This window comes from Pyrgilauda ruficollis, unplaced genomic scaffold (genome assembly GCF_017590135.1).
Source record: "Pyrgilauda ruficollis isolate IOZ18807 unplaced genomic scaffold, ASM1759013v1 scaffold7, whole genome shotgun sequence".
Lineage (NCBI taxonomy): Eukaryota > Metazoa > Chordata > Aves > Passeriformes > Passeridae > Pyrgilauda > Pyrgilauda ruficollis.
In genome coordinates, this window is record NW_024528821.1 from 8,668,261 (window position 1) to 8,693,862 (window position 25,602).

Below are 25,602 nucleotides of genomic sequence, written 5' to 3' on the forward strand. Positions count from 1 at the left end.
AGAAGGCAAAGAGACCTGTTCTGACAGGGGCTGTACGTACAAGTGGCACAGACCAGGCTCTGCTCAGCAGGCAGAAGGAGCAGCTGTGCTGCAGGATGTATCACAGGGCAGTGCTGCCCAAAATGATGGTCCTGCTCTGGAACCAGGCTCATGACAGTTGTGGTCATGAGCTGGGGCAGTTCTCCCACTCCTGGATCTGCAACAGCTCCTGCAGCATTGCACTGCACGGGAGGGATGGAACTCAAATGCCAGGAAAGGTCATGGTCCTCTGCATTTCAGTGGGGAAACTGAGGAATGGAAGGTTTGCTGTCTCCCACCAGCAGCTTATGCCACAATTCATACCCACCCTTGTTCTGCCCCAGCCTAACAGCTCCCCTGCAGTTCTTCCTGCATTCAATTTGAACTGTAAGTAAGATCTTATTTCCCTCAAATATTGAAAATATAACTAGAAGAGCACTGCTATTCATGTTAGACTTGTGAAATCCTTTCTACCAAAACCGCTCAATTTCTTGCTTTAAACTACTTCATAATTTCCCATTTAAAGTTGCATAACTTTGCAATTACAGCAGCTGCTGTGCACAGCCAAGCTATTTTAATAATGAATTTATGTTCTGCTACAGAGAAATGAAAGGCAGAGGACTTGAACAGATGGTCTGGACAGTGGCTTATATGGTTCTTGATTTTTGTCCTCTGCATTTAGCACAACTGAAGGCTGTATGTACTCTAAGTTTACAAAATACTTGTCTGCAGGCCAGTTTAGGATGCCATACAGCAGTTCCACATGCCATTAAAAAAGAAAAATAGCCTCAAACTGAATTTCCTCAGCTTCTAACCTCAACTCCTTACATTTAAGGTTTTTTGTTTAATATATAGGAGCAGTTACAGCTGGAAGAAAGGGAGATTAAGCAGTCTGGGGGGCAAAGACAGGATCAGGAAACCATGGGGCTGGGAAGAGGGGGTGGTGGTCTCCCTAAGCCCCTAATCATATCTTTACCTGGCAGCTGGAAATGCCTGGGGATTGAGTTTGGGTTGCACAAATAACTGAGTGTGATATGCTTTCTCTTGCAGTGTTAACACCCTGGGGCAGGCTCCCAGGACAAATTGCCCATGACTGCTTCTGAGGTGCCTCTTCACCACAGGTGATGTTCAGGCACCTTGCAAAGGTCTGAGAGTGTGATCACAACATTCTGAGGGCATCATCACATAAAAAAATCCAAAAGCCATAGCAGTTAACTTTAGTGTGCAACACTCCCTACTGCATCCAGCTCTCGGGTTATCAGCAGTGTTAGGAGTTGAAACTAATTCTTTAAATTGCCAATGCAGTGTATCCATCTGGCTGTGATCTGCCCTTAGAGGAGGGTGTTCACCATCCTGTCACCTCCTCCATTCAGGACAAAAAGTGCCCAGGGACTGCTAAGTGCCCAAGGTACAGGGCTAGGCTACATCTCCTCATTATGTGAGACAGCTGAAAGTTCTGCAGGACAGATGTCACCTGGGGAACTGAAATCATCTGGTGGGGGCTGGATGGGTCAGCTGGGCAAAACCAGGAGGTTATAAAAAGGCTGAAAGAGGAGCAGACAGTCTCAGAGCCTGACTCCCTGCCAGCCTGCGAGCTCATAAATCGTGACTCCTTGGTACTGGCTCCCTTAGAGGATCTTCACTCTTTAATTAGAAAGTAACTGTACCTTTGGAAACTCCAGAATGACTGGCAAGCTCCTGGCTGTCATCTACTCCTGAGAAGTCCAAACCCAAAAGGCTGAAGGTGAGCTGAGGTAAAGAGTGAGTCTGAGAAGCAAAGAGGATTGTTTTGGTGTTGGGGGTGATGTGTTCCAGCTTTGGGAAGGGATGGGCCCTTGTACCTCTACCACTGATAACTGCATCATGTAGCAACATTAGATGGGATCTGATTTGCTTTCCAGTGTGGTTCACAAGCTGAAATGAGAAACCTGATGTGGGTGGGGAGGGCAGCACATGGGCTGTGTCTGAGCCTGCCTTTGCAGAGGGGAGGTGCTGCACGGTAAGCGAGGAGCTTTGCTTCTCAGCTGGATCAGATCCACACCACAGATAACACAAGGCCAGGATCTGTCACTAGGGCAAGTGCATCTTCTGTTTTGCGCAATTTGCCTGAGAACAGATGGCTGTGTTGGCTGCAAACCATCCATTATATAAAAATCAAAAATTATGCTGCAATGAAATAAAGCTACTCAGCTGTGTTGTTGAATAGATTTCAAACACTGACTACATAAGAAAACCAAGGATCTTTTAATGTTTCTAGCCTTTCTAGCTCTCCAGCCACTGCAGAAAAGCAACCTGCCTGCAAGGGAAGGACATATGCCAGTGCAATGGCATAAATAAGCCCATGTCTTCAGTATTTGCACTAAATTCCTGGAACTTCCTAATAAGCCAGTTTCTTCAAGTACCAGTGACTCTATAGTTGTTCAGCAACGACCTACTGCTTCCAGAGCTAATGACTCTACAGTAAAACAATGTGACTTTACCTACTTGAAAAAATTACTTATGCATTTAAGTCTTGTTGACAAATACCCTACATAAAGCATCCATTGGAAAACAATACAGATTTGTGGCTAAACTGTCCCAATTTATTCATTAGAGTTGGATTCATTAATGCTTCTGTCACATCTTACATGATGCTACATATAATCTGTACTTCAAGAGCTTATTTTTAATCCTTTTCTGACGTACAGTGTAATGCAGAATCAAATCACACACAGCACAGCAATTGTGCTTTAATCACCAAGGAACTGGGGGAGGAAACATGCACATGCTGAGGATAATGAATTGCACTTGAGTGCAAGTGGGAGCACTGCTCACCCCATGAATGAGTAAGAAAGGTTTTTTTGTTTTTTTTTTTTTTTTCCCAGAGAAGGAGATGTGGTTTGTATCAGGCTCTGGGTCTGATTCTGGCTTTCATTTTTTAAGGAACTGTAACACTAAATTCTACGCCCAAATGATGTTGTCTTTGGGCACTAAAGGGACCTATGACCTATTGCACAAATGACAGACTTACCCTGCTTACATGAGATTGCACATTAAAAACTGATGGCTGGGTAAGGACAAAATAAATCTGTGCCAGGATTTAGTCTCGTTGTTTGACTCAGAGCTGAGTATCAGTCTTGCTGAGTGACATGCTCGTGTTGCAGGACTGGTTTTGGTCGTATTTTAGTTACTGGGAATGTCCTACATAGGGATGAATTTTGTACCTGAACGTGAAACAGTAGTTTTTATGAAGATCTATCTCCAGTGGATTTACATTTTGGAGCAATATTTATAACACTCAGAGGTCTTTTAATCAGTACCATTTGAATTCTGTTAACTAACATTAAAAATTAACTGCTGGTAATGCTGTTGAAGGTGGTGACTAAGTATTATTACTAGAAAGACTATACAGAAAGTTTTCCTTTTTATAACAGATTTTTCCAACAAAAAATAATTAGTACAGGGGCTGGGTACACCCATGATAAACACAGAAGGATGACTATAACCTCTCCTGTTATCTGCTACTCAGAGTAGTTTTGGTCAAAGGGTTATTTCCCCTGACAGCTGTGCCTTAGTGCACATACATAGACCATTATAAATGCAAATAGCACTCAGCAAACAGATTGCTTTTTGTGTAGTTATCATAGGTATAAATTCAAAATACACATGATCATTCATTGATCATTTAGCATTTCAGGAGTTAAGCTTATAGTGCTAAAAATATGGATTAAAAGTAATATAGTAAATTCCCTAGTAAGATATTTTATTTTTTACCCCATATCATATCCCATACTTGCATTCTAAGAGAAGCTTTTTTTTGGGAAGAAATCCTTTTCAAACATGTCAATAAATAGCAGCTAGAACTATATGTTGCCCACTTCCAGAAATTCTTCTTTACACTTTTTGCTCAGCTGAAAAGTTACAAGCATTCTGTATTGAAAACTTCTAATTAAACTTCTGAAGAATTTTTAAAACAACATCTACAGCTACTAGTGAGGATGGATAAAAGAGAATGCCACCTTCTGCTGAAGAACAACTGTATTTAGAAAGAACTTGCAATTCTCATAAAACTTTTAATAGGAAGAAGTGAATCAAATTGGTTAATTACCATTTTATGGTGCTAAAAGGGCAAATTGCATGCCATCCATTTCTAAACTTCTAAATGTCTTCGGTGCTTTTAATTAAAGCTGCCATCCAGGAACTAAAGCAATTTTATGCAATTAGTTATTTATAGGTTACCATAATACACCACTCAAAATATGATTCAAGTGATTTGCAGTCTGTTGCCTTGTGATCTTTGTCATCTTTACTTCCTTACTGTCTCAGCACTAGCTGCAAAATATTCAGTAGTTCTTTGTCAGTTGGAACACGACTTCAGTACTTGCACTTGAGTGCTGTTCTCTTTAGAGGCAGATCAGTAGACCTGGAGCAAACAGCGTTTTTAACTACTGACTGTGAATGAAAATGTTCAGCTTCCAGCCTGAGACATGATGACTGGGGTCATCCTGCTGACATGGGTGAATAGAAAAGTGAATGATTTATGAATTCAGATGAATGTTGGATGAAATTTAGGAAAAATATGCTATCCAAAAAGTTTACAGTGTTCTACAAGTTTCTCATACTTTGGAAATCATAGGTAGCTAAGGCTACTGAAAAGAAAAATAAGGAATAAATTTAAATTAATAAAAAATGGCATGAGATTGGGGTTTTTTTGCTGATTTTATGATGCATATATGACAATGACTTGAGGCTGCAAATTACTTTGCCTTGTCTATTTCTAACTTTATATACTGCTAATGAAAAATCTCACCCCATTCTACGTTCCTTTTTGAATTCTATGGAAAGGCTAAAAAGGTCTTAGGAATTTACAGAATAGCAAAGATTGCTGGAAAAATAGCATTAATCATTACCTCTGGCAAGTGTGTCTGTTGTCACAAAAGACTATAATAGGAATTTGGTTGTGCATCCTACTGAAAGTAAAAGGAATCTTCCAGCTGAACAGGAGCAGTCCTAAATAGGCTACTGCCATTTGACAAGAGCAAAAGGTTTAGTTTGAGCAGCTCACTCTCTTTATTTACTTTAGAATGTATTGCTGAGGATGAGGAGCAACAAGACTGATTATTTCAGGATGCAAGCTACTAGGATGAACACATCTTCAAAACCATGATTTTTTAAAGCAATATTTCCTTAGTAAAGTAATTGCAAGCAAAATAGATAAAACTACACTGCAGAACTGATTTTTAAATTATGCTTCATTTGTGTTTCTATCTCATGGCCACTGGTCTGAGTGAAAAAGTTCTTTGCTACAGCTGCGGATAAGGTATTTTTGTGCATTGGATTTAGAACTTACTCCAACCTTCGCCATTCCCCTGGTGCTTTCTTTGAGGTCACTGCATCTGCAGAGAGGTCACTGCAGTGCATCCAAGTACTCTGTACTCAGTGTGCAGTCCAATTTCTCGAGGCACTGACATGGCTTGCACAGACAGTGTGTGCACCTAGCTCAGGAATCAAAAAGCAGACACTGCAGGACCTTAAATGTTTACATCTTTAAATTTAGTCCTTGGCTTTCCAAAAAGGTGTAAATCACCCTGATGTTTAGGGCAGCATCACTGGAGGCACCTACTGTTTTCACAGAAGTTACACAGCTGGCATTTCCAGCAGAGCTGTCCTGGGTGAGTGCTGCTCACAGACACCAGGGATGGAAATCGGATGTTAATCGGGCACTTCTCTGACCCTGCTGCCTGGGAGACACTGGGGCTCAGCAAGAATGTGGAAACCTGATTGTCTCAAACTCTCACTGCCTCTGTCAATTATGCTTAGAAAGTCAAATCTATTTACAGGTCTAAAGCACACTGATTTCAGAAGGGCAGGGTAGGTAAGTGTTTAATGGTGTTGATTCAAGCATTGGCTTTGCACAAGTCCCAAGTATTTCCACTCATTTTAGTGCCTCTCACTGCTCCAATACTCAATGACTAATCTAGTTAAAATCAGAACATGATCCTCAAGTACCTTATCATAAATACTAATCATATTGTTTAAAAGATAGTGCTGGCAACTAGATGTGCCATAAATAATTTCTATTAAAAAAATTTCCAAACCCACCAAACAGAATTCCCCACCCCAAAATTAAAATCTGTTACTTGGTAAAGTTCAAGTGATTGGAATTCAGTCAATGATTAATATCTTGTGTAGTTACTTCTTCATTTTCAATATCTTCTTGTGTAATAAATGTGTTCAGCTTGTCACAGATCTTATTTTATGTCCCCACCTTGTATCATTTCACATTCTGCTTAAGTACTTGGTCATCTATTACATGACTCATTAGTCTGAGATCTCTACAGAATTAAAGAAAGTTGCAGTAAAAATAATATATTGAAGTTCAAATTTCAACTACATCAGCCATGCATGTTTAAAAGCATCTTTCAAAGTCAGCTCAACATACAATAGTGCAAGATTAATTTTCACTAAGCCCCATCTCCAGTCCTTCACAGAGAGTGGGGAACAGACTGAACAAAGCTACATGTGTTTGCTACCTGTAAAAAGAAAGTTGTGGAAAGATGAAATCAGAATTGATTAGTGTTACTTCATTATATTTTCCTGTCTGGCATTTAATTTCTGGTCACTAGGCAAAGGCAGTCTTGCCAAATAAAGATAATGAGAAAATAAACACTGATGAAAGAAATAATGAAATAACAATGTAGGACTCTCCTCAAACCTCCCTGCATCTTCAAGGAACTAGAAAAATGTGTATGAGTTCAGAAAAGTTAAAGCACTTTTCAAAGCAACTTTCATCCAGAAAAGTAAGTAAGAAAGAGAATTTGAATTTCCACCTATTAACACAGCTTTGAGGATGTTACCAAACAGGATTAAGTTTCACAAGCATTACACAGTAGGCATTTCATGTCAATTTTGCAAATGGAAAAACACAGTCCTCTAGATAACCCCTTATATGCTTATACAAGCAACTAGTAGCAAAAATTAGAGTCCAACTTTTAAGATATAACTAATCAAGGTCAAACAACCACTAAATGGAGTCCTTTTTCACATACTGTCTTTCTATCAAGTAAGGGGGAAAATAGTTTTTCATTTATCATAGGAAGGAATACTCAGGACAAGAAAAAGAAGGCAAACAAAGTAAATAAGCTAGCAATATTCCTGTATCAGATTAAGAAATAAATACAAATTATTAATTGAATAATGCAAGTGATTATATTTAATAACTTGGCAATGACTCTGTCTAGGACCTATAGTTGTACTGTAAAAGTCTCAGAGGTATAAAACCAGAAACAATTCATTTATTTCTGTGGTCAAATGCTAGATAACACTGTGTGTCTGTGTGTCCAAGGATTTTTAAACATGGTTAAGAAGTTTTTGTCAAAATTTCCTGCTTCCTACAGAAAACAGTTTTCTTTATAGAAAACAGTTTTCTTTATACTGTTTGAATGTAATTTCAATAGAAATATGACATCTTCTGACTTGACAAATATTTCAAGAACAAGCAAAATAAGTGATCCAAAAGAATCTCTAAAACTGTAAAGTATGGGAAAACAAGGAGCTGTAGCTACTTGGCTGTTTCAGTGCTACTCTGATCCCACTGCTGGGGACCACGAGCTGATGCTGCATTTTGTTAGGGCCTGCACAAAAAGGGTATGTGGCTGTCCAGACTTACTCAAGATTAAAATAAAAACCTAACAAATTGGATCATTTCAAACTGATGTTATTTAGAGGAGGTGCATAAATGTAAAGCACCTGGGAGTCATTGCCTGAATTTGCCAATAGAAGAGTCATTGTCTGCTCACAATTTCTTTTTAATAATTGCTGGCTGCCCGAGAACTCCTGACTTGTGTTTTTATTCCTCCTCATTTCTTTATGACTAGAACCTACTATTAAGGAAGTAAGTATGAGTGTCCTTAAAGTAAACAGTGTATCACAACATCTTCATCAACATATTTTCTCACTAAGAAAATAAGTTGGAACAACTGATTGTATTGTAATTGGGTATAATCAATTGCAATTATAAATAAAACATTGATCACTTTCATAGAATCACACTTTCCTGATAAAGGATCTGAAAACCTTTGTTTTCTACTAGTTTTAGAAGTGATTCATTACGTTAATTATCTGCCCGAAGATTAACATTTATTTGTACTTACCTCAAACTTACCTTCTATCATTAAAGACACGCTAAAGTCACTGTATAATTACAATGTGTCTCTTGCTAAACCTTAAACCAGGATTATTTGCTTGTCTTAGAGGTATTTCTGCCTGGATGTACATTCTAATTTCCTACTGATGTACAGCCTTCCTTTATTAGCTCACGAAAAATAACCAAAGCCCTTGCATTGAGCCAGCTGTGAGCAGGCGCGGGGGCAGCGCAGCGCGGCCCACGCAGGGCTCTGCCTTGGGAGCTGCTGAGTGCCCTTTGTTCCAGGGATTGCAGTGGGAGTTGAGGGTGATCAGCTGCTTTAGAGCACCAAATCCAGAGACTTTATCACAGTTCTAGTGCACACTGCGAGGGGATTAATTGTGGCTTTGGTGGGGATTCAAGGCTTTGCACGCATTTTGCCTGTGACAATACTGGATGTACTCTGACAGGGAGAATGCAGTAAAATGCTTGTTTCATGTGCAGCAGGGGAGATGCTCATCTTTTGCAAAGTGTGTTAATAAGAAAAGACAAACTAGAGCTCCAAATAAACTTGATTTTGCTGGCTGATTTGAACAGCCCTAACTTACTGTGTATGAGTAAGCTCTGTTAACATTACAACACTCACCTGATTCATAACATCTAAAAAATGGACTTTGACACCATATAATTTGTTTAAGAGTTACATATAATTAAATGTTGCCACCTTGCAATTGAAAGGTAATCAAAGAGGAGTGTTGTCATACAGGGAAGAGTAATCAGAGGATTCTAGCTGGAGCCTGCTGTTCATGCTGATCTCTCATAAAGGACTGGCTGTACTGCAGACATGAATAAGCCTCATTAAATGATTTGGCTTAATAGTTGGTTAAATCATTGCCACAGACACATTTTTGTACATCCAGTTGCATATGAGTTCCTAAATAATGACAGGAAATATGGTGACCAACACTAAGTACCCCAGATAAAATCTTTTCTTACCTCTTGGGCTGTTGAGAGAGGCCTCGGACGCCTTTCCACCATCCCCACAGTGACTCTGGTCGAAAGGAAGGCATTGATCACCTGTTCCTGCCACCACGTCTGCATTTTTGGCCAGATCCTTTGTTTCAGTGAGAGATTTTGCTTTGTAGACTTTTCTGGTGTTGGTATCTGATAAGTAGAGGGATTCTGACACTGGATCAACAGCCAAGTAATATTTATGTGCAGGACTTGTACTAAAACAGAAGAGAAGAGCATCAAAGTCAGCTTGTTTTTTTTCTTGTACATCTCTGTGGCAGCACAACAATTGTACTTTACTTATCTGAAGACATCAGCTCAGAGATCTGAAGAGGACAGAGGTGTGAGAGCAGCTCAAAACACTACCAGTGTCCTGCTACAGAGCCTGAGCAATGAGTTTTGGTTCAGGGAGCTGGGGCAGAGACTGGTACTGGGCTAGTTGGTCTGCCCATCAGTACCAAACCACTCAGGATAAAGCTAACTGGAGTGAATTCAGCTTAGTTACAATTATTACTATCAAAAGCAAGATAATTTTTATATATCTGATACATCCTAGTACTCTTGGCACTGAAAACAAATCTATGAGTTGCAGCAAAGTGAATCACAGGCTGTTCTGGATGGGCACAAATACCCACTCTTGGTTATTTTTACCTATTTCTAAACCTTAGGAAATATGAAGGTATGAAATATGGTGCCTTAATTCCTGCCGACTGTATTGTCAGGAGCAAGGCAGAAGGCCAAGTACTGTCAGTGCAGCTAGGGATGAATTAATGCACCATAATTCATGCACTGTCACTGCCTTATTGAGATTATAAAATGTTATTTAAAAAAATATTTACATATGTTAATTAAATGGTGGGGATCATAAATTCTAATCTGAAAACTGGGCTGCATCTTATTATCTGGTAAGACGTTAAGTTTCTTTTTCAGTGCAAAGTTAATTTCCATTTAGAAGAAAATTTTTAAGCACATGGCACACCATGCTAGGGTCCTGAGCCTGCATTGGGGTCTAACTAAAAATCCAGATAGAGAGCCTTTAAATCACACAGCTGGTTACTGAAATGGTGGGAGAGAGGCACAGGCTGAGAGTTTAGGTGCTCAGACAATATTTTTGACAATTACTGTGTTCCTCTAAGGGGGAGGAGGAGATTTCTGAAAAGTGTCTGGGTTCTATATGCCCAGTTAGATTAAAGAAATTGTAAAAAATACCCCCCCCCCCTTAATTTTTAGGAGATATTTTGTTAATATTGGTACAATTAACTAACACTTAAGATTGCTGCAACAAAGTTGTGAAGTGAGTTCCTCCTCTCAGCTGGGCCAGTTCTGTTTGTGGTGCGTTTGACGACGCTCAGTGAAATTCCCAGAGCTGGGGAACAGATGTGAAACCCAGTCCTAGGAGCCACAGGGAATGAGAGGGCAGTGGTATGATGAAAGATGAGTAAGAGGATGAGCTAAAAGCAATTAATGCCAAGGTATCACCACTATAAAATCTGTTTGTTGAAAATATCAAGAATCATTTTTGCTTTCTGGATCGAGGTCAGGAGTGACTGGCCAGCCAAATGATGACTTTTAAATAAAACATTTCTATGAAAAAAGTTGCAAGGAGAATTCTAGATTTTAAATAAACATGTTGTTCAGTATGCAAAAGCTGCAGATAACCAGGGGTCACTATATTCTCCTTGTAGACACATTTTCTGTCATCCTTGTCATTAGATTTAATAGACCAGCTGTTAGAAAACTCTTCATGTTTATGCTTAAAGCCTTGCATACTAAAATGCTTAAAGAGTACTAGTAAAAAATGGAACACAATTTTAAAAACTTGCTATTTTTGCAGAAGATTGTAATCAGATATAAATTTGATTTGATTTAATTAGCCTTTTGAAAACTATATGAAGTAGACTAGGATTTAAAATTAATCTTTTCAGTACAGTTCTGTACTAAGTTTTGCTCTGTACTTTTCTTGAAGTTTAGTTTCCATTTTTACCAGTTTAACAGCTTTGCTATAGCTTATTAAAATCATGATGACAAGAAAAACAAATGGGATAAGATGTTTGTAAACAGTCAAAAATAAGATCAGTGGCGTTTTCAGTTTACTGGTTGCCAAACTCTCCCTTTTTACACAATATTGTCTTTTTGCATGGTAAAAATAACTCTTTTGGAGGCTAAAAGTTGTGTAGAGGAGCTGGATTTTGAAGCCTTTTCTTGCCTGGACTGTCAGGAGCCATCTTTTACCTGCTGCTTCTACATGTTTCTTTGAGCATTCTCGAAATTTCCACCATGACTATGACCTTTACAGCCTCAAGAGAATGGCACACAGTGGGATTGTTGAGTACTCCCCTATCAGCTCAAACACTACATTAACTTCAAGTGATTTCCTCTTATTTTCTACAAAATTCGCTTGGACAGAGTAGTGGCAGAGACATTATTATTGTAATTAATAGGGCTGGGATACTTGAATATTGTCATAAGTAATTAAGGTTGAAGCTCATATCAAGAAACTAGTACTAGTGAACAGGTATTAAAAAGAAAAAAATCTACTTTATGAAGTGAACCTCTAAATGTAAAAGCTGCTTTATGTTTTTAATGCATTACAGAGAAATTTAGTTTACAAACATACTGGTCAGTTTAAAGCAAGCGGAAACAACCCTTCAGTTAAAAAATGGAACTTTGCACTTATCAACTAGGAATTATTCTTCCTTTTTAAGTTTTAATTGTAAAATATATGAGATGTGACATAATCTGGTAAATAATTTATAGTTTTCAACAGCAGTCCTGTGGCTAAAGTGAGCAATTCCAACCAATACTCTCATGCTGTAAACACAGCTCAGTCCACACTGCTCCCTACTGTGCCATGCAGTTACTGTCTTATATTGTACTAGTGCTGCCTTATTTATCTCATTTAAGTACTGGAATGCTAAGAAGTTTATTTCTAAGCAGAGTGCCTTGCTGTCTCTTTCTAGCACGCAACATCACTTCTGCAGCTGGATTGTAGGAACCAACTCCCTCACCGTCTGTCGCAGAAGCTGAATGTGCAATGTTCATTCCTTTAAAGAAATCCCTAAATTGCAATGCTAAAATGCCAGCTGGAAAGGGGGAAAGCCACTTGCTTTGTCTTTAGCTGGAGAAGCAAGGACTGAGCTTTGACACAGCATCTGCAGTTCTGGGCTCTGCGGTGCACTCTGTAACTGGCAGGTTTTAAAGCTCAGGGTACCCCAGAACCTCTAAAGCACAGTCCACTAAAGTACAGTGTGTTTCTGTAGCCTTTTAAACTATTTTTTTAGTAGCTAAAGCTCTTGTTTCCTTGCATGGCTATGTCTGTGATCAGTTAAACACCATGTGAGATGGGTATGACAGCTATGAAATGTACTCTCAGTGTTCAGGTTTAAACCTGTCCATCTCTTCTTGGTGATCAGGAAACTGATTTTTAGAGGGAGACTTTACTACTCTAACAAGAACAAATCAAACTTTCTGAACAATAAACAAAGGTGAATTTGATTAACATTTGTATTTATTACCATTTATATTTATTACATTCAGAGTGTTTCTCTATATCCTGACTTTTAAAAGGACTTTTGTAAGACTGTCTCCTTGAATGTGGTTTACATAACAGTTATTACATTTTACTTACCTGTGTCTTGTGTCTCTATTCCTGGAAATGCAGATCAGTTCAGGTTTAAAAGGAAAGAGAAAGACAAGGAATATTAGCCCCTGACAGAAATGTGTTCTTTGCCTGATTACTCACAGACCTGTTTCCCACTAACAAAACATTGTTTATCCTCTTACTTCGTGTTTCTTTCTCTCAAACTGTTTCCTGTTTGAGGAAACTGCCCACGCATTGCCAAGTTAATTCTGAACAATCAGCACACAGAATCATCACCAGCAATGTTAGCTAGGTGGATGTTAAATAAGAGAAATTTCATGTATTAATGTCCAAAATCTTTCCTGCCTTCCCTTGTGTGCCTCAAAGGGAAAGGGAAGCTGGGGTGATAATTACAGGGGAGTCATTAAGGGCAGCCCAGGCTCAGCCTCTGGCATGTCTGTGATGCTTAAACTGAGCCCCATCCTATGCTCATGAGAAACAGTGTAAGTGCATTAATTGTAAATGTGGTAAGTCTATAGGCCCAGTGCTGTGACTTGACATGCTACTCTGCATGTTTGCTGTGGAATTATGCAGCTTTCTTCAAAAATATGCATCATGGTATATTTTAACTATTGGAAAAAATGTATGGAAAACCTCACAGGAAGAAAAATCAGCTTTATTAATTCTGCAATTTGCAGAAATTCATTATGCAAGACCTGTTCTACAGGCCACTTAAAACATCCTATTTAACTGATGACTACAAGTAACTGTAAGTTTTCCGGTAAGTTGGTTTGACAGTTGATGACACACGGCCACAAAGCAACTACACGTGGCTATTTTATTAAGTCCCAAGGGATAAAAGCTCACCCTAGTTTTCACAGGCATATCACAGCCAGGTTTATGCACACTGATCAGAGAAAGCCAATTATTTTTTTACCTTAATTCTAATATGCCAATCGAATTTCCAGAGGGGAAGATGCGTCTGACATAATTGAAATCCCCAATGTAGACACTTCCATCAGGCCCAGAAGCGAGTGCAACTGGGGCAAAGAGTTTGCTGTTCAGGGCAAGCCCATTGCAGTTGGAGCAGGAGACACTCCTCTGGTGTCCATTGCCCATCACAGTGGAGATGACTGGAGGCTGCTGGGAAATGAACATGTTTTCCCCATTTCCTTTGTGCACAATTCCTAAAGGGAGGGGAGGGAAGAAAACAGAGATAAAATAAGCAAATGTGTGGCATTTAAACTATTCTGCAGTTTTGGATTACAAAATCCTCTAGAAAACCAGATTACCAAAATAGCAACAAATATCTGATATTTTAAGGACTGTCACAGGGTTCCACTAATCTTTTCCAATTTTGTTCATCCCAAGCTTCACTGTCACCATTTTGTTCAGCAGTGGCTAGTGGCTATTTTAAAGCCAACATCAGGAGGAAAACTCATGGCTGGTTAATGCTCCAACAAACTGACTCCTAATTGCAGTGCTATCTGATTTCTTGGGGATTACTGCTTTAATATTCATTTTATTCATAATTTTTTATTAGGTAGCAGAGGAATTTCTTAGACAGTTTGAATATTTAATTAAAGGAGATTAATAGCAGGACCATTATGCATTTTTGACAAAAGAGCACCGAGTGGCAGTACAAAATCAATATTCAAATTCAACTGTGAGTCCTTCATGGTATATGAAAATGATGCCAAGTGCAGCAAAGCCAAGTTAAGAGTCAAGGAGCAACTGTGAGGCACCAGTGAATGTCTTCCCAGCAATATTCTACCTTCTGCCATGAAGGCTAAAATAGTTTATTTTAGCACTGCTCTGCAGCATACACTGTTCAAAGTCTTCCCAATTACTAGAACTAGTAACTAGTGAAACCAGAACTAGTACAAAGATGTTTTTTTCAAGCTGACAGCTATGATGTTTATTTTAAGTAACAATGTGGCAATATATTTAAGAAGTATCTTTGAAATGACATGTCATTGCAAGAATTTGGCCACTGCAAACAGAAGAAAGGTACTCTTTTATATTCTAGTCTAAAATTTCGTATTTCCCTTGAAAGGCCCAGTGCCTCATCAGAACAGTGGCACTATTAAAGGAACAAACACATGGGAATTTACTTTCTGGAGGACTTGAGAAATGAGAATATTCTAGACACTGCAGGAAATACATGCTGAGACATGTCTGAGTTTTTCCAAAGTACAGCAAATGCATTTATGTATTGTCTCTACCAACTTCTGTTTAAACTATTTTTTGTGACTTTCAGGTAAATCTGAAGACAAAATTCACCTTGGAAATTACTGAATGTTACCACAGCTATTTTGAAGGGAATTGTATTAAAAAAAAATAAATCTATGAACAATAGAGGACAGAATGCATAGATTTGTTTGAATGATGGCTTAAAAAAAAAAGCATCCTAGAAATATGCCAGTAAAATAAATGGCAATATTCTCTCTTATGCAGTGGATAAAAATACTATGAAATGAAGATGCTGCCCTTTGTCTGAAATTACAATGTTAAGGTAATCTTTCAACATCCTCTTACAAATGCCAGTAAATAATTAGGGCTCTGGAGAATATGTTTTGCTGTCAATAAATCTAAGTGTGTGCTTAATATCAGGCTTTTGAGCTGCTGCTTTAATTTTAGTTGATGATCTGTTGCACTGGGGTTGAAATTACCTTAAAGCATAAAGTCCCTTTAAAACTACTCCTCCTTGCTCCAGATAAATAAAAATGGAATCAGTGCACTTGCCCATCAGAAAAAAAATTAATTGAAATAACACCCTGAAAAATTGGTTTATAGCACATTCATTTGTATTCATGAGATACAGGTGTCTTTAAAAGACCTCAAAGCAGGAACTAATATTTATGGTATCTCTTTTCTTCTTGATTATGAGAAATGCCCTGATGATCTTCCAAAGTGACAAAAACCTTGGTACCAGAAAACATTAAACTCCAATCATGTCACAAATTAGAAGTGATCAAACCTCCCAACTGGTGAGGAAAAGGAAGTGGGAAAAGAGCAGAGGAGTACAGCTGAAAACAGAATGTGACTCTTTCGTAACCTAACAGCCAGACTGATGCAAAAACTGCATACATTAAAAAAACCTGAGCTTCCAGTGACAGCCACATTGGAACAATATTTGTTATTTCACATCAGTTCTGCTGAAATTTGGCATTTTTTTTCTTTCTTTTTGTAAATCCTTACATCTGGCAGTAGAACACAGTTTTCACTTGCTAAGGTTTCTGCATGTCAATACATGTACCTCCACATTGCTATGAATTGCAAGTCTGTAAAATTGCATCTATTTCTTGTTAGTTTATTTTGTAACTTCTCCAGAATGAGCAATCTTCATGGGGAGGGAAAGAAGAGCATCTGCCCTGGCTCTGAGCAGGAATGTTGTGCACAGTAGCAAACCTCCTGGACGACCAGGCTTAATGGCTGTAGTTAGATATAAGCTTTTCAGGACTAGTAAATCAAGCAAAGTGCTTCTAGTTTTAGTTTGAAAATAAAATTGCAATTTGCAGTAGAGAATGTTATATTCCAGTGATGTTTCTGTAGTTAATCCAGTGGCAGTGTTTCAAAATCATAAAAGTTTCATCCTTCTAAAAAGAGCAGTTCTTCATACATACAGAGAAGATGTTTTAATTAAAAAGTGAAAAATCTTAATATATTCATACTCAAGCAGGCTTTTCATATCTGTCATGGTAGCATGGAGATAAGTCTAAAATACATAATTCTAGTTTGATTCATATTCTTGTCCTTATTTAAAGCCCACGTTATATATTTGAAATGGAAGTGCAGTTCTCTTGTTTCTAGTAAGATCAGAAGCACAATTGTTATTTTAATCCTTTTGGTTACAGTTCATTATTTTGTTTTGTTGCTTTAATATGAACCTAGACGCTGCTCTGGTAGGTGTGCACCAGCTTTGCTACAGTAATTGTTTTTCTGCCCTTAGCTGCTTTTCTAGTTGCTGTACATGAGCCAGGTGTGGGTGCTCAAAGCCTGTGACAGTCCTGAGGGACCTCTGACACCTCCCTGAGCCGGGGCTTTGCCACCTCGCTGGAGATGCTCTGACACGCAAACTGAAAACAGAAGAGACCATGGATTTCAAGTCAGACGTCCTTATGCCCTCTCCATCCCTCCTGTGTCTCTGCAGGTGATGGGTCAAGGTGTTTGGCAGCTTTCCCTGAGTTCAGCCTTGCTGTGCCCAGCACAGAGGGAACAGGCGAGGAAGAGGAGCAGGTGCCAGAAGCTGCACGTTCCCCATCCGTGCAGTGGGCACAGCCCAGCTGAGCTGACAGGAGGTGGCTTGGGGCTGACAGCTCAGGGCTCTCTGGCATTCTCAGCCACACAGCTGAGATGGGACAGGAAGCAATTTGTCACCACACTCCTCGTGCTCAGGAGAGCAGTGGCTTAAGCCCAGCTTGGATTATAATTGTATACTTTACAAAATCTCAGAACATGCTAGTGCCTATGGGGTGAATTGTAGTAGTAACCACTGCAGTTATCAGATAGTCATATAAATTAGAGTTACTGCCAGCAATTTAGTCTTGAAATTAAACTATGCAAGTGGTAAATTGGCACTAAGGAGCAGACTATGGGACTCACAGTTGGGGCTCAGCTGACTGAGGTCAGATTTCTCTTTGTTAAATGTCAATAGCTGGCATTTAAAAGAGACAATCTATACAAACCAATAAGACAGGGAATGAAAGAACTGCTGTTTAAAATGTCAAACTATTTTAAATCAAAACAGAAATCCAGATAATTTACAAACTAAATCTGACCTTTTGTATTTGGAATATTTATACTGTAGTTGTGCATTCAGCAACAGAACTTGTAAAACTTGAGAGCCATACATCTGTGCATGCATCTTCATCAACAGAAATTTGCAGATGGAAATAGATTTTATTGGACTGACTCTCAGCTGGAGCAAATTGAGAGAACTTTTCTGAATCCAATACTCTGTTGACTTATAAGTGCTAAAATATGACCTCAAGTTTCTCTTCTCCTGGACAACGAGATATCTGTTTATTGGCAAAACCACATATAGTTACCATAATTTATCTACCAAGTATTGTTTTAATAATTTAGTCCCACTAGTTCCTGATCACAGATGGTCATAGAGGAAAATAAACCTCTCCAGGTGTAAAATAAAAGCACTGGGAAAAAATATTCAAGCCTCCATGCCTGAAGGACATGTCTGCAGGGTTAATGTTATGACACTAAAAGCATTTAAGGTTTTTTTTTTTACTAATGCTTTGAAATGTGTTGGGTTGCTTGTACTGAGAGTGACTTACTGTGCTTCTCCACAGAGTGGGCAGCCACAAAAACTGCACAGCAGACTGGCAGTGTGGGTTTGGAAGTGCTGGTCTGTGATCAAGCAGGGTTTGTCTGCCTGGGGCTGTGTTGCTACAAACTGGCGGCAGTCACAGGATGAATTAGGGGCGTAGACACTTCACTGGGAATGTAACACTACAGTCTGACCTGAAATGTGGCACTTCTATACCAGCTGGGTGAGAATGAACCCAAATTAGTTTGCCCTTTTCCCATCTGAACGACCACAATGTGTTAGCGATCGCAAGAGTCAGTGATATTAATGTCTAAACCCTGGGAGCCAGAACACTCAAAATATCCTTTCAGATGGCATTTACAGTTCAGCTCTCAATACATGAGGGTGCCCATTCAAAGAGGATTACACATTAGGAAGTGTAACACTTAAAACCTGAACAATTAATTCCTTTAAAATTTGTATTCTCCTTCTGCGTGGGCAGTTAATAAAGGAAGGACTTACCACTTTGTGGATTTAATACATGGTGTTTGTTTATAGACCAGCCACCCAGATTTGAAGCATCCATTTCAAAGCCTTGAAGGATTACTGTTCTCTTCTCCCACAGAATAAAATCAGGACATGCTTCATATTCATATCCCACCGACACTGCAAACAAATAATTAAAGATGTCTCAGTCTACCTTTTCCTCTGTGAGCTGCTAGGCACTTTTTCATTCCAGGTTTTGATATTCATCTGTCAAGTAATGATGCCACTAATATTCCTCTGCCTGATTGCTATTGTATGGTATTTTTTGAAAAAAGGGTTTTAAGAGATTATTATGTTATTACAGCTATAGTTATTACTGCTTCAAAGCAGAAAATAGTCTGTGGTATCAGTTATGGATTTCATAAGATTATAAATCTCCTCCAATGACTCCTGACTTGATTGTTTATTGCATTTCTGCTAATTACCTTAATAACAGCTTAAATAGAAAAGAATCCATGCTAAAACAAATTGGTTTTGTTTGCAGACTATAAAAATTATAGTTAGGCAGAAATATATTGACAAGCTGAACATTTCTAGAATTACATATTACCAAAATACCTGATGAAAAATCTTGAATTTCCCTAAGGATGGTGGGTCTTGGGAACTCAAATTGATTAAAACCCTTTTCCTTTAGTTTCCATAAAACAAAACAAAACTTCAAAAATTTTTATATCTCTAATATACCAAACTTTCAAAAAAATGATTTATCTCTAACTTTACTGGATTTCAGTGAAACCCACTAATAAAGGAAGAATAATTTTTTGACACCAAATTCCATGATTTGACCTAGGAAATACTGAAATAGTTCAACCTTTCCAAAATAAAAATGTTTAAAAAAAGATTTTAAGATACAAAATTAAAAAAATATTAAACATTCTTAGTAGTTTCTTTTCATTTCTTCTACGTAACAGCTTTAGGTATATTTTACTTAAACCATAAATAGTTTTAATACCACCTATCCATTACTGTATACAATCAAAATATTTTGACCAGCTTTAACAGGGAACATTTCTGTTAGAGATAAATAAGTGTTTTATGGCATAAGATAAATGTTTTATGGCAAACTGAAAGTTATTCCTTACAGGAACAGCTCTAGAGCTCCTTTACCATTTTAGCAGAAAGAACCTATTTTTGCAGCTGAACTCTGACTCGTAAAAATCACATTTCCTTAAGTACTGTAAATATTGTACATTTCAAACATTACAGGTTTCAGTCTGAGGGTCTAGCAGCACTTTGTCCAATTCTCCTATTACAGGAGCTCTTACAACCAACACCAGCAAAGCTTCTGGGTCCCACCCTGAGCCGAGAGCCCAAGAAAGGGCAGGGAACTTCCAGAACAGCCACATCCTGTGCTGGATGAGTCAGAAGGGTTCAGTCACCCAGCACACTATTTTCTAGGTGTTAATGCAGAGAGAAGATAAAGTGCAGATTTTTCCTATGAAGCAACCTCACATTTGCCACCTACACATTAAAATCTTTTCTCCAGTCATGTGCTTAACGCGTTCAATCCCGGGTCAGCTGTGTGTGCCCTTCAGCACAGCCCCTCAGCCTGCCCCAGTGACCCTTCAGGGACACACAGGACAGTCATCAGCTGAGAGCTGGGCAAGGGAGGGATAACCTATTGCAGAGCCTGGAATCTGGGCCCATGGATCTGCTGGGGCATCTTTACCAGGGCTGGAGCTAACTCTGTAAAGCCTCAGTATTCCCTGCCTACAGCTGATGTTTCTGAGCTGCCAAATACTCTCCAGGCATTATATCCCCCCTTTCTTAGAAGTTCACTGTTCCCTGCTCTCTTACTGTGCATAGCTGTCATTTTGTCCTCTCTCATCTGGACTACACTCACTTTGTGTGTGTCTACAACCAGGTTTCTATACTAATTTACCCGTATTTATGAAAGACACCTATGCTCTGTGCTCCAAAAAGAAATATTTGTGTGATCTTAGAGCAGGGTCTCCTGATCCATCTACCTGGATGTGCTGGTGTTACATCCATGACAATTTCCTATCAGTAATTTTGCATGCAAGGTAATCACGGCAAAGCACAACACTGGTAAAGTCAGTAGGATGATTACAGTGCCATGTGAGAAGTACTTTGTTAGGCGCCGGTTTTGAGAAATGTAATTTTGTAAGTGAAATTAAAATCTTGGTCAGCTTACCCTCATTGTGGGATGTTACTTTCTGATCCAATCAAATTCTAGCACTTTTTTGAGGTGACTGAGATTTCCTTCTATGAATATGAACTTTAGTGACTATGGTTTTATGCTTTAAGAGTCAGCAAGTACTGTTCTTGGTAGTCTCAAAATGGATTTCAAAAGATCTACTGATCATCTGCATCAAAACCCAATTCTTTTCATACAACTATTAAGAATAGTCAGTGCCAGACCTACAGCTTAAGGGCTTAAGACATAAAAACACAATTAACCAGGACAGTAACCTTGATTTCAACCTTCCCTGAAATATTTTACTTATCTGCATCCATCTTCTTTGAACAAGGAATAAAATGTCCTCAAGCACAGCACCAGGTAGGGCTGCTGGAGAGCTGTTTGTGCTCACTCCCAAGAGAGTTCATCCTTGCAGACCCTTCAGTGCTGCTGTGTGGGATGCAGGGACTTGCATGAGTCTGCATGGAGTTCACAGGAGCATTTACTGAGGATTTGACTGAAATCCTTTTCTCGTGTTAGATTACAAGGGGACATAGACTTTACCCACAGACTTTTGTATGTCAACATTCACATGATGCTTGTTTCTTCAGAACAAAAAATGCTGCTTTGTCATCTCAGTTGTTACTCTGAGAAAATGGCCTCTTGTGAGGAGCTTGGGGACTGGACACATGCCAGCAAAGATTTCTCCAACAAGTTTAAACAGAACCATTTTCATGTGGAAATATGCTCAGAAAGTCTTGTTTTCTGTAACTGGTTATGTGATCAGTGCTGTCAATAACCCCAAAGAAAAATATAGATGCTTACAGTATTTAGAAAACCAAAAGCAGATGGTTATAATCCTGAGTTCTAGGACTTCAACCTGCTCCAATTTAATTTAATTAAAATGAAAACTGAACAGAATGCATTATTAAATATTGGTAATATACTGGCAGAAGAAATTATTTTGACAAAAATTCATATAATGGATGCAGATAAAAGTCCCTGAGTAACTACAGTGTGTCAAATTAAATAAAGCTTTATTGGAATCTAACAAAGCATGCGAGTAATGCACTTAAAATATCAAGATTTTTGCTCCTATTTTGAAAGAAGCATAATTAGCTAACTTTAAGGAAAAGAAAAAAAAATTAAGCACCAATTAAATAATTTAATAGTTGTTACCCAGCACTATTGTGTAAGCTTTATTCATATTTAAACACACGAAGCTCATCTACTCCTAATTTGGGAAACTAACTACAGTATCATTTCATAAGATTCTATGTATTTGAATTAAAATGTTTTGAAGTCTGGATATGTACTTCCCAATCATTAGAGGACTCTTGGACGACGCAGTGGGAGCAGTGTAGTCAACTGCTCCCTCTCAAACATGGGACAGTGACACACGTAGCTGTGCTGAGGAAAGCCCCAGGTGGCACCTGTGACCCACCTGGTCCTGCCTGGTCACCCATGGCAGTGCCAAAGGGCAAGCTGGAATATTTTTTAATTTCTGGATTTGCGCAAATATGTGCCAACAACTCACCTGATACTTTCCCTCACTGCAAAAACAAACAGGAACTGGTATCAGCAATGGGACAAGGCTGGATCTGCCCCCTCTGTAGGGTCTCTTGTATGTCAAGAGGCTGAGAAGGGCACTGCTGCTCCTTGCCACACACCACACCTGGGGTGTTCAGAACCTTGGTGTCAGTGCCAGCACCTGACTGACCCCAGGAAAAAGTTGTCCACCATACTGCAGATATGACCAGAAGTGAAAGATCAGTTTCACATAGGACAGATGATGCAGCAGTTCTGGAGATCTTGCACCCAAGGTTGGAGTTTGCTTTCCTTTAGGTCAATGCAGTGTGTGAGCTACAGCTGGAATGAGAAGACCTGAGCTTCTGCATGAGCATTCACAGCAGATCAGGAAACTAATGAAGCCAAAAATGTATCACTTATTCCTTGGTTGCTTCAGTTTTCAGCTGAATTTGTTCCTGATCTGGCTCATTTCATGATCAAATGAATGTGAGTGGTGGCCCATGGGTAAGGAGAGAACGTGGGAATGTCCCTGCAGGCAGCAGCTCATGTTGTGTGTGGTCAAGGAGACAGCAGGACCACAGCCCTGGGAAGAGCTTCGTCTGACCTTTTCCTTTGCATGTTGCATAATGTAACCACACTCCACAGCTTGGTCTCATAGCCCATCATGGACATCCCTGTCTGTCTATGCCTGCATCATTCTCAGGGAAGAAATGACAGGGAAAATGCTCCTTTTCCCCACTGCCTCCCCACAGAGCTGCCTCCAGACCATCTGTCTGGGAGCACACAGTGACACTGTCACACACCAGAGGCCCTGGGAGCTGCAGAGCCTGGCTGGCACCTTTGCCTCTGCACAAGCCACTCTGCCTGCATGGACAATACAACAGATCCTGAAGGAAGCTCCTGGCTGCTCCTCAGAACAGCATTTTCATATGTGGAATGAAGCATATTCCTTGAGAGGGTGCACGGCTCTGTCACCCCTGCTACTCTTGCCTGACAGCCTGATCTGCCAGTGCTGCTGCTTATTATAGCCCTAAAAAAAAGAAAACAGAACTGCTACCAAAGTGAATGGGGTTGGTTCACAATACTAGGCTTTGCTTGTAAAGTCAGTATTTCTAATACAAAGCATCTATTAGTGCATTAAACAACAAACATCAAATTAAATTAAAAAATAGAAAGCCCTTAAAAAAACAAACCATGAAATTAATGAAAAAAAAATGCTGGCTAAATAAAATGTGTTTGCACAGACAGCACTTTTGTAGCAATTCTCAGAATAGCCTGTGCTGCTTGCTGAACAAAGCCTATGAAACATGATGATTTTTGGATAAACATCTTTAAACAACAATCAACTAATTTTAACTATTGGGGACATGAAATGTAGTAAGAAAAGATGCCCAAAAGTTAGAATTTTGCAAACCCTAAGCGGAAATGACATTTTAAATGTCACAGCCAAAAAATGACAGAGACAATGACACACCAAAGGTCATATTCAGAGTAACATTCAAGAACAGAGACAGCTGAATATAATGCCATTAGTACATAACCATTCTCTGAGGGAAAAGGGAATTTCCAAATTGATTAAATTAGAAAGATGACATTGGAAGAACAAGAAAATAAATGTTCTTGGGAAATCATACAAGTCACTTCAGTGACTTTAGCTAAAGAGGCATTTGTTTTAAAAGAATGTAGGAGCAGCAACAAAATTTATCTGCCATATTTTCCTGGCTTGATGTATGTGAGTACTTCTGCTTACATCAAGGTGATTCTACATACCCATTGCCTCAGCCAGACCAGAAACCTTCTGTCCATATATATCTGTCTTATTCCAGGCAAACGTGTACACCAAATTGGCTGCAGCAGGAAACCATTTCTGAAGCAGACGACCTTCAACAGCAACTATGAGATGGACTTTGGCCATTCCAGAAGGGATGGCTGTGTGTGTCAAAATAATGCGCAGCAGAGTTTTATACCCCGGAGTCCGACTGCTGAGATAACTGAGCTTCACAAAACTTGAAGGAATTGCGATTTCCTCTTGGACCACCTTGGAAAAAAACACATCATTATATCTACAGCCAAGAAAAATGCAAAATTGTAATAGTAAGACAAGCTAATTGTTTTACATATCACAATTATGATGTGAACACAGCACCAGTGAAACAACTGGGTTTCTTTCAGCAATGCAATAGTCAGGCACATGATAAAATGTCCAACATCAGACACTGCTTGGTCAACTTACTGGATGGCAGGCTGTTTGATAAACAGCCTCTTCCTCTGATGCTTTACTCTTATGTACTGGGGAGGAAATACTGCATCTATGCACCTATTCTTACATACAAACTGTACAGCTTTACCTTGTCTTTATTACTCGGTTTACTTAATAAGTACACTTAACTGGAATACAATTAAAATTTATTTACATATACACACATTTTCTATCATACACACTGTGATGTTAAGATACTATCCTGCTTTGCAGACAATAAATTTAACTTTGGGAGTGTTAAGAAAAGAAAAAAACCTTCCTGCTAAACCATCTGTGCAGTTAGGCCATGCTCCAGCAAGAAGGGGCACGGAGTATGAAGGTGCAGCATTAGGAACCTAGCAAGCTAACTGGAGACACACAGCAGTGAGGATGAAACAGCCTGAGCATCAGAGTCATCTTGCTCACAGGTAAGTCTCCAGGGAGTGCAAGTGAACTCAAATCCCAGGGTCCTGCTGTCAGTGCTGCTGTCTGAACCACTTGGATTAAAGCAAGCTTGGATATGCCCACTGCGGGGTGGTATCAATTCCCACTGCAACGGAGATGGGCCCTCAGAGACTAGGAGGACTGCAAAGGCTCTGAGCTTGTTAGGTGAAAAAAGAAACTTGACCTTGACCTTCTGAATGATGTGGGCCTTGGAGCTACAAAAAGGGATTTAGCTCCTGAGAGAAAAGAGCTGTTCTGGGACAGACTGAGGAAGAACAGGCAAGAGATGAGAACGACTTCTTGGAGGATGCTACCACAGTCACTCAAAAGCCACCTGAAAGCTAGACTGTGGTTAACAAGGTTAATTATGTTAGTGCATTTCTGCACTAATGAATCAACCTGTCACAATGTTAAATTCATCCTGCTTGGAAAAAGACAAACTGTTTTGTTTATATTTTCCAGTTTTAAAATCTTCCTTATTAAACAATAGATTACTTCATTTTCAACCGATTTTATTTACACACTGCAACAGTATCACTGTCACAGCATTGCTGCAGTACAGCTGGAGGCCTGCCAGCACTTGTCGTTTCAACATATGAAATGTAGTGTTGCCAGGGAAATCCTGCTCCCTTTATTGTTCCTGATTTGCAGTGTTCCCCTTCTTTCCTGCTGACATCCCAGCTGCCCTCTCTGTTATACATCTGACATTCCTTTTCATTTTTTA

At 39.2% G+C, this 25,602-nt stretch overlaps 1 protein-coding gene across 4 annotated transcripts in view; it reads right to left on the reverse strand.

Annotated features, from left to right (window-relative positions):
• Positions 1–25,602, reverse strand: part of TENM1 (teneurin transmembrane protein 1) — a 225,769-nt gene that overhangs the window by 44,541 nt on the left and 155,626 nt on the right. For 3 of the 4 annotated variants that reach the window (XM_041485140.1, XM_041485142.1, XM_041485141.1), the window contains 5 exons: positions 23,966–24,233; positions 18,502–18,645; positions 13,651–13,900; positions 12,762–12,782; positions 9,119–9,351 (listed from right to left, as the gene is read on the reverse strand). In XM_041485140.1, coding sequence (XP_041341074.1) covers positions 9,119–9,351; positions 12,762–12,782; positions 13,651–13,900; positions 18,502–18,645; positions 23,966–24,233 — 916 coding nt within the window. The remainder of the gene's footprint in view (positions 1–9,118; positions 9,352–12,761; positions 12,783–13,650; positions 13,901–18,501; positions 18,646–23,965; positions 24,234–25,602) is intronic. The other variant, XM_041485143.1, reaches the window with a different exon arrangement.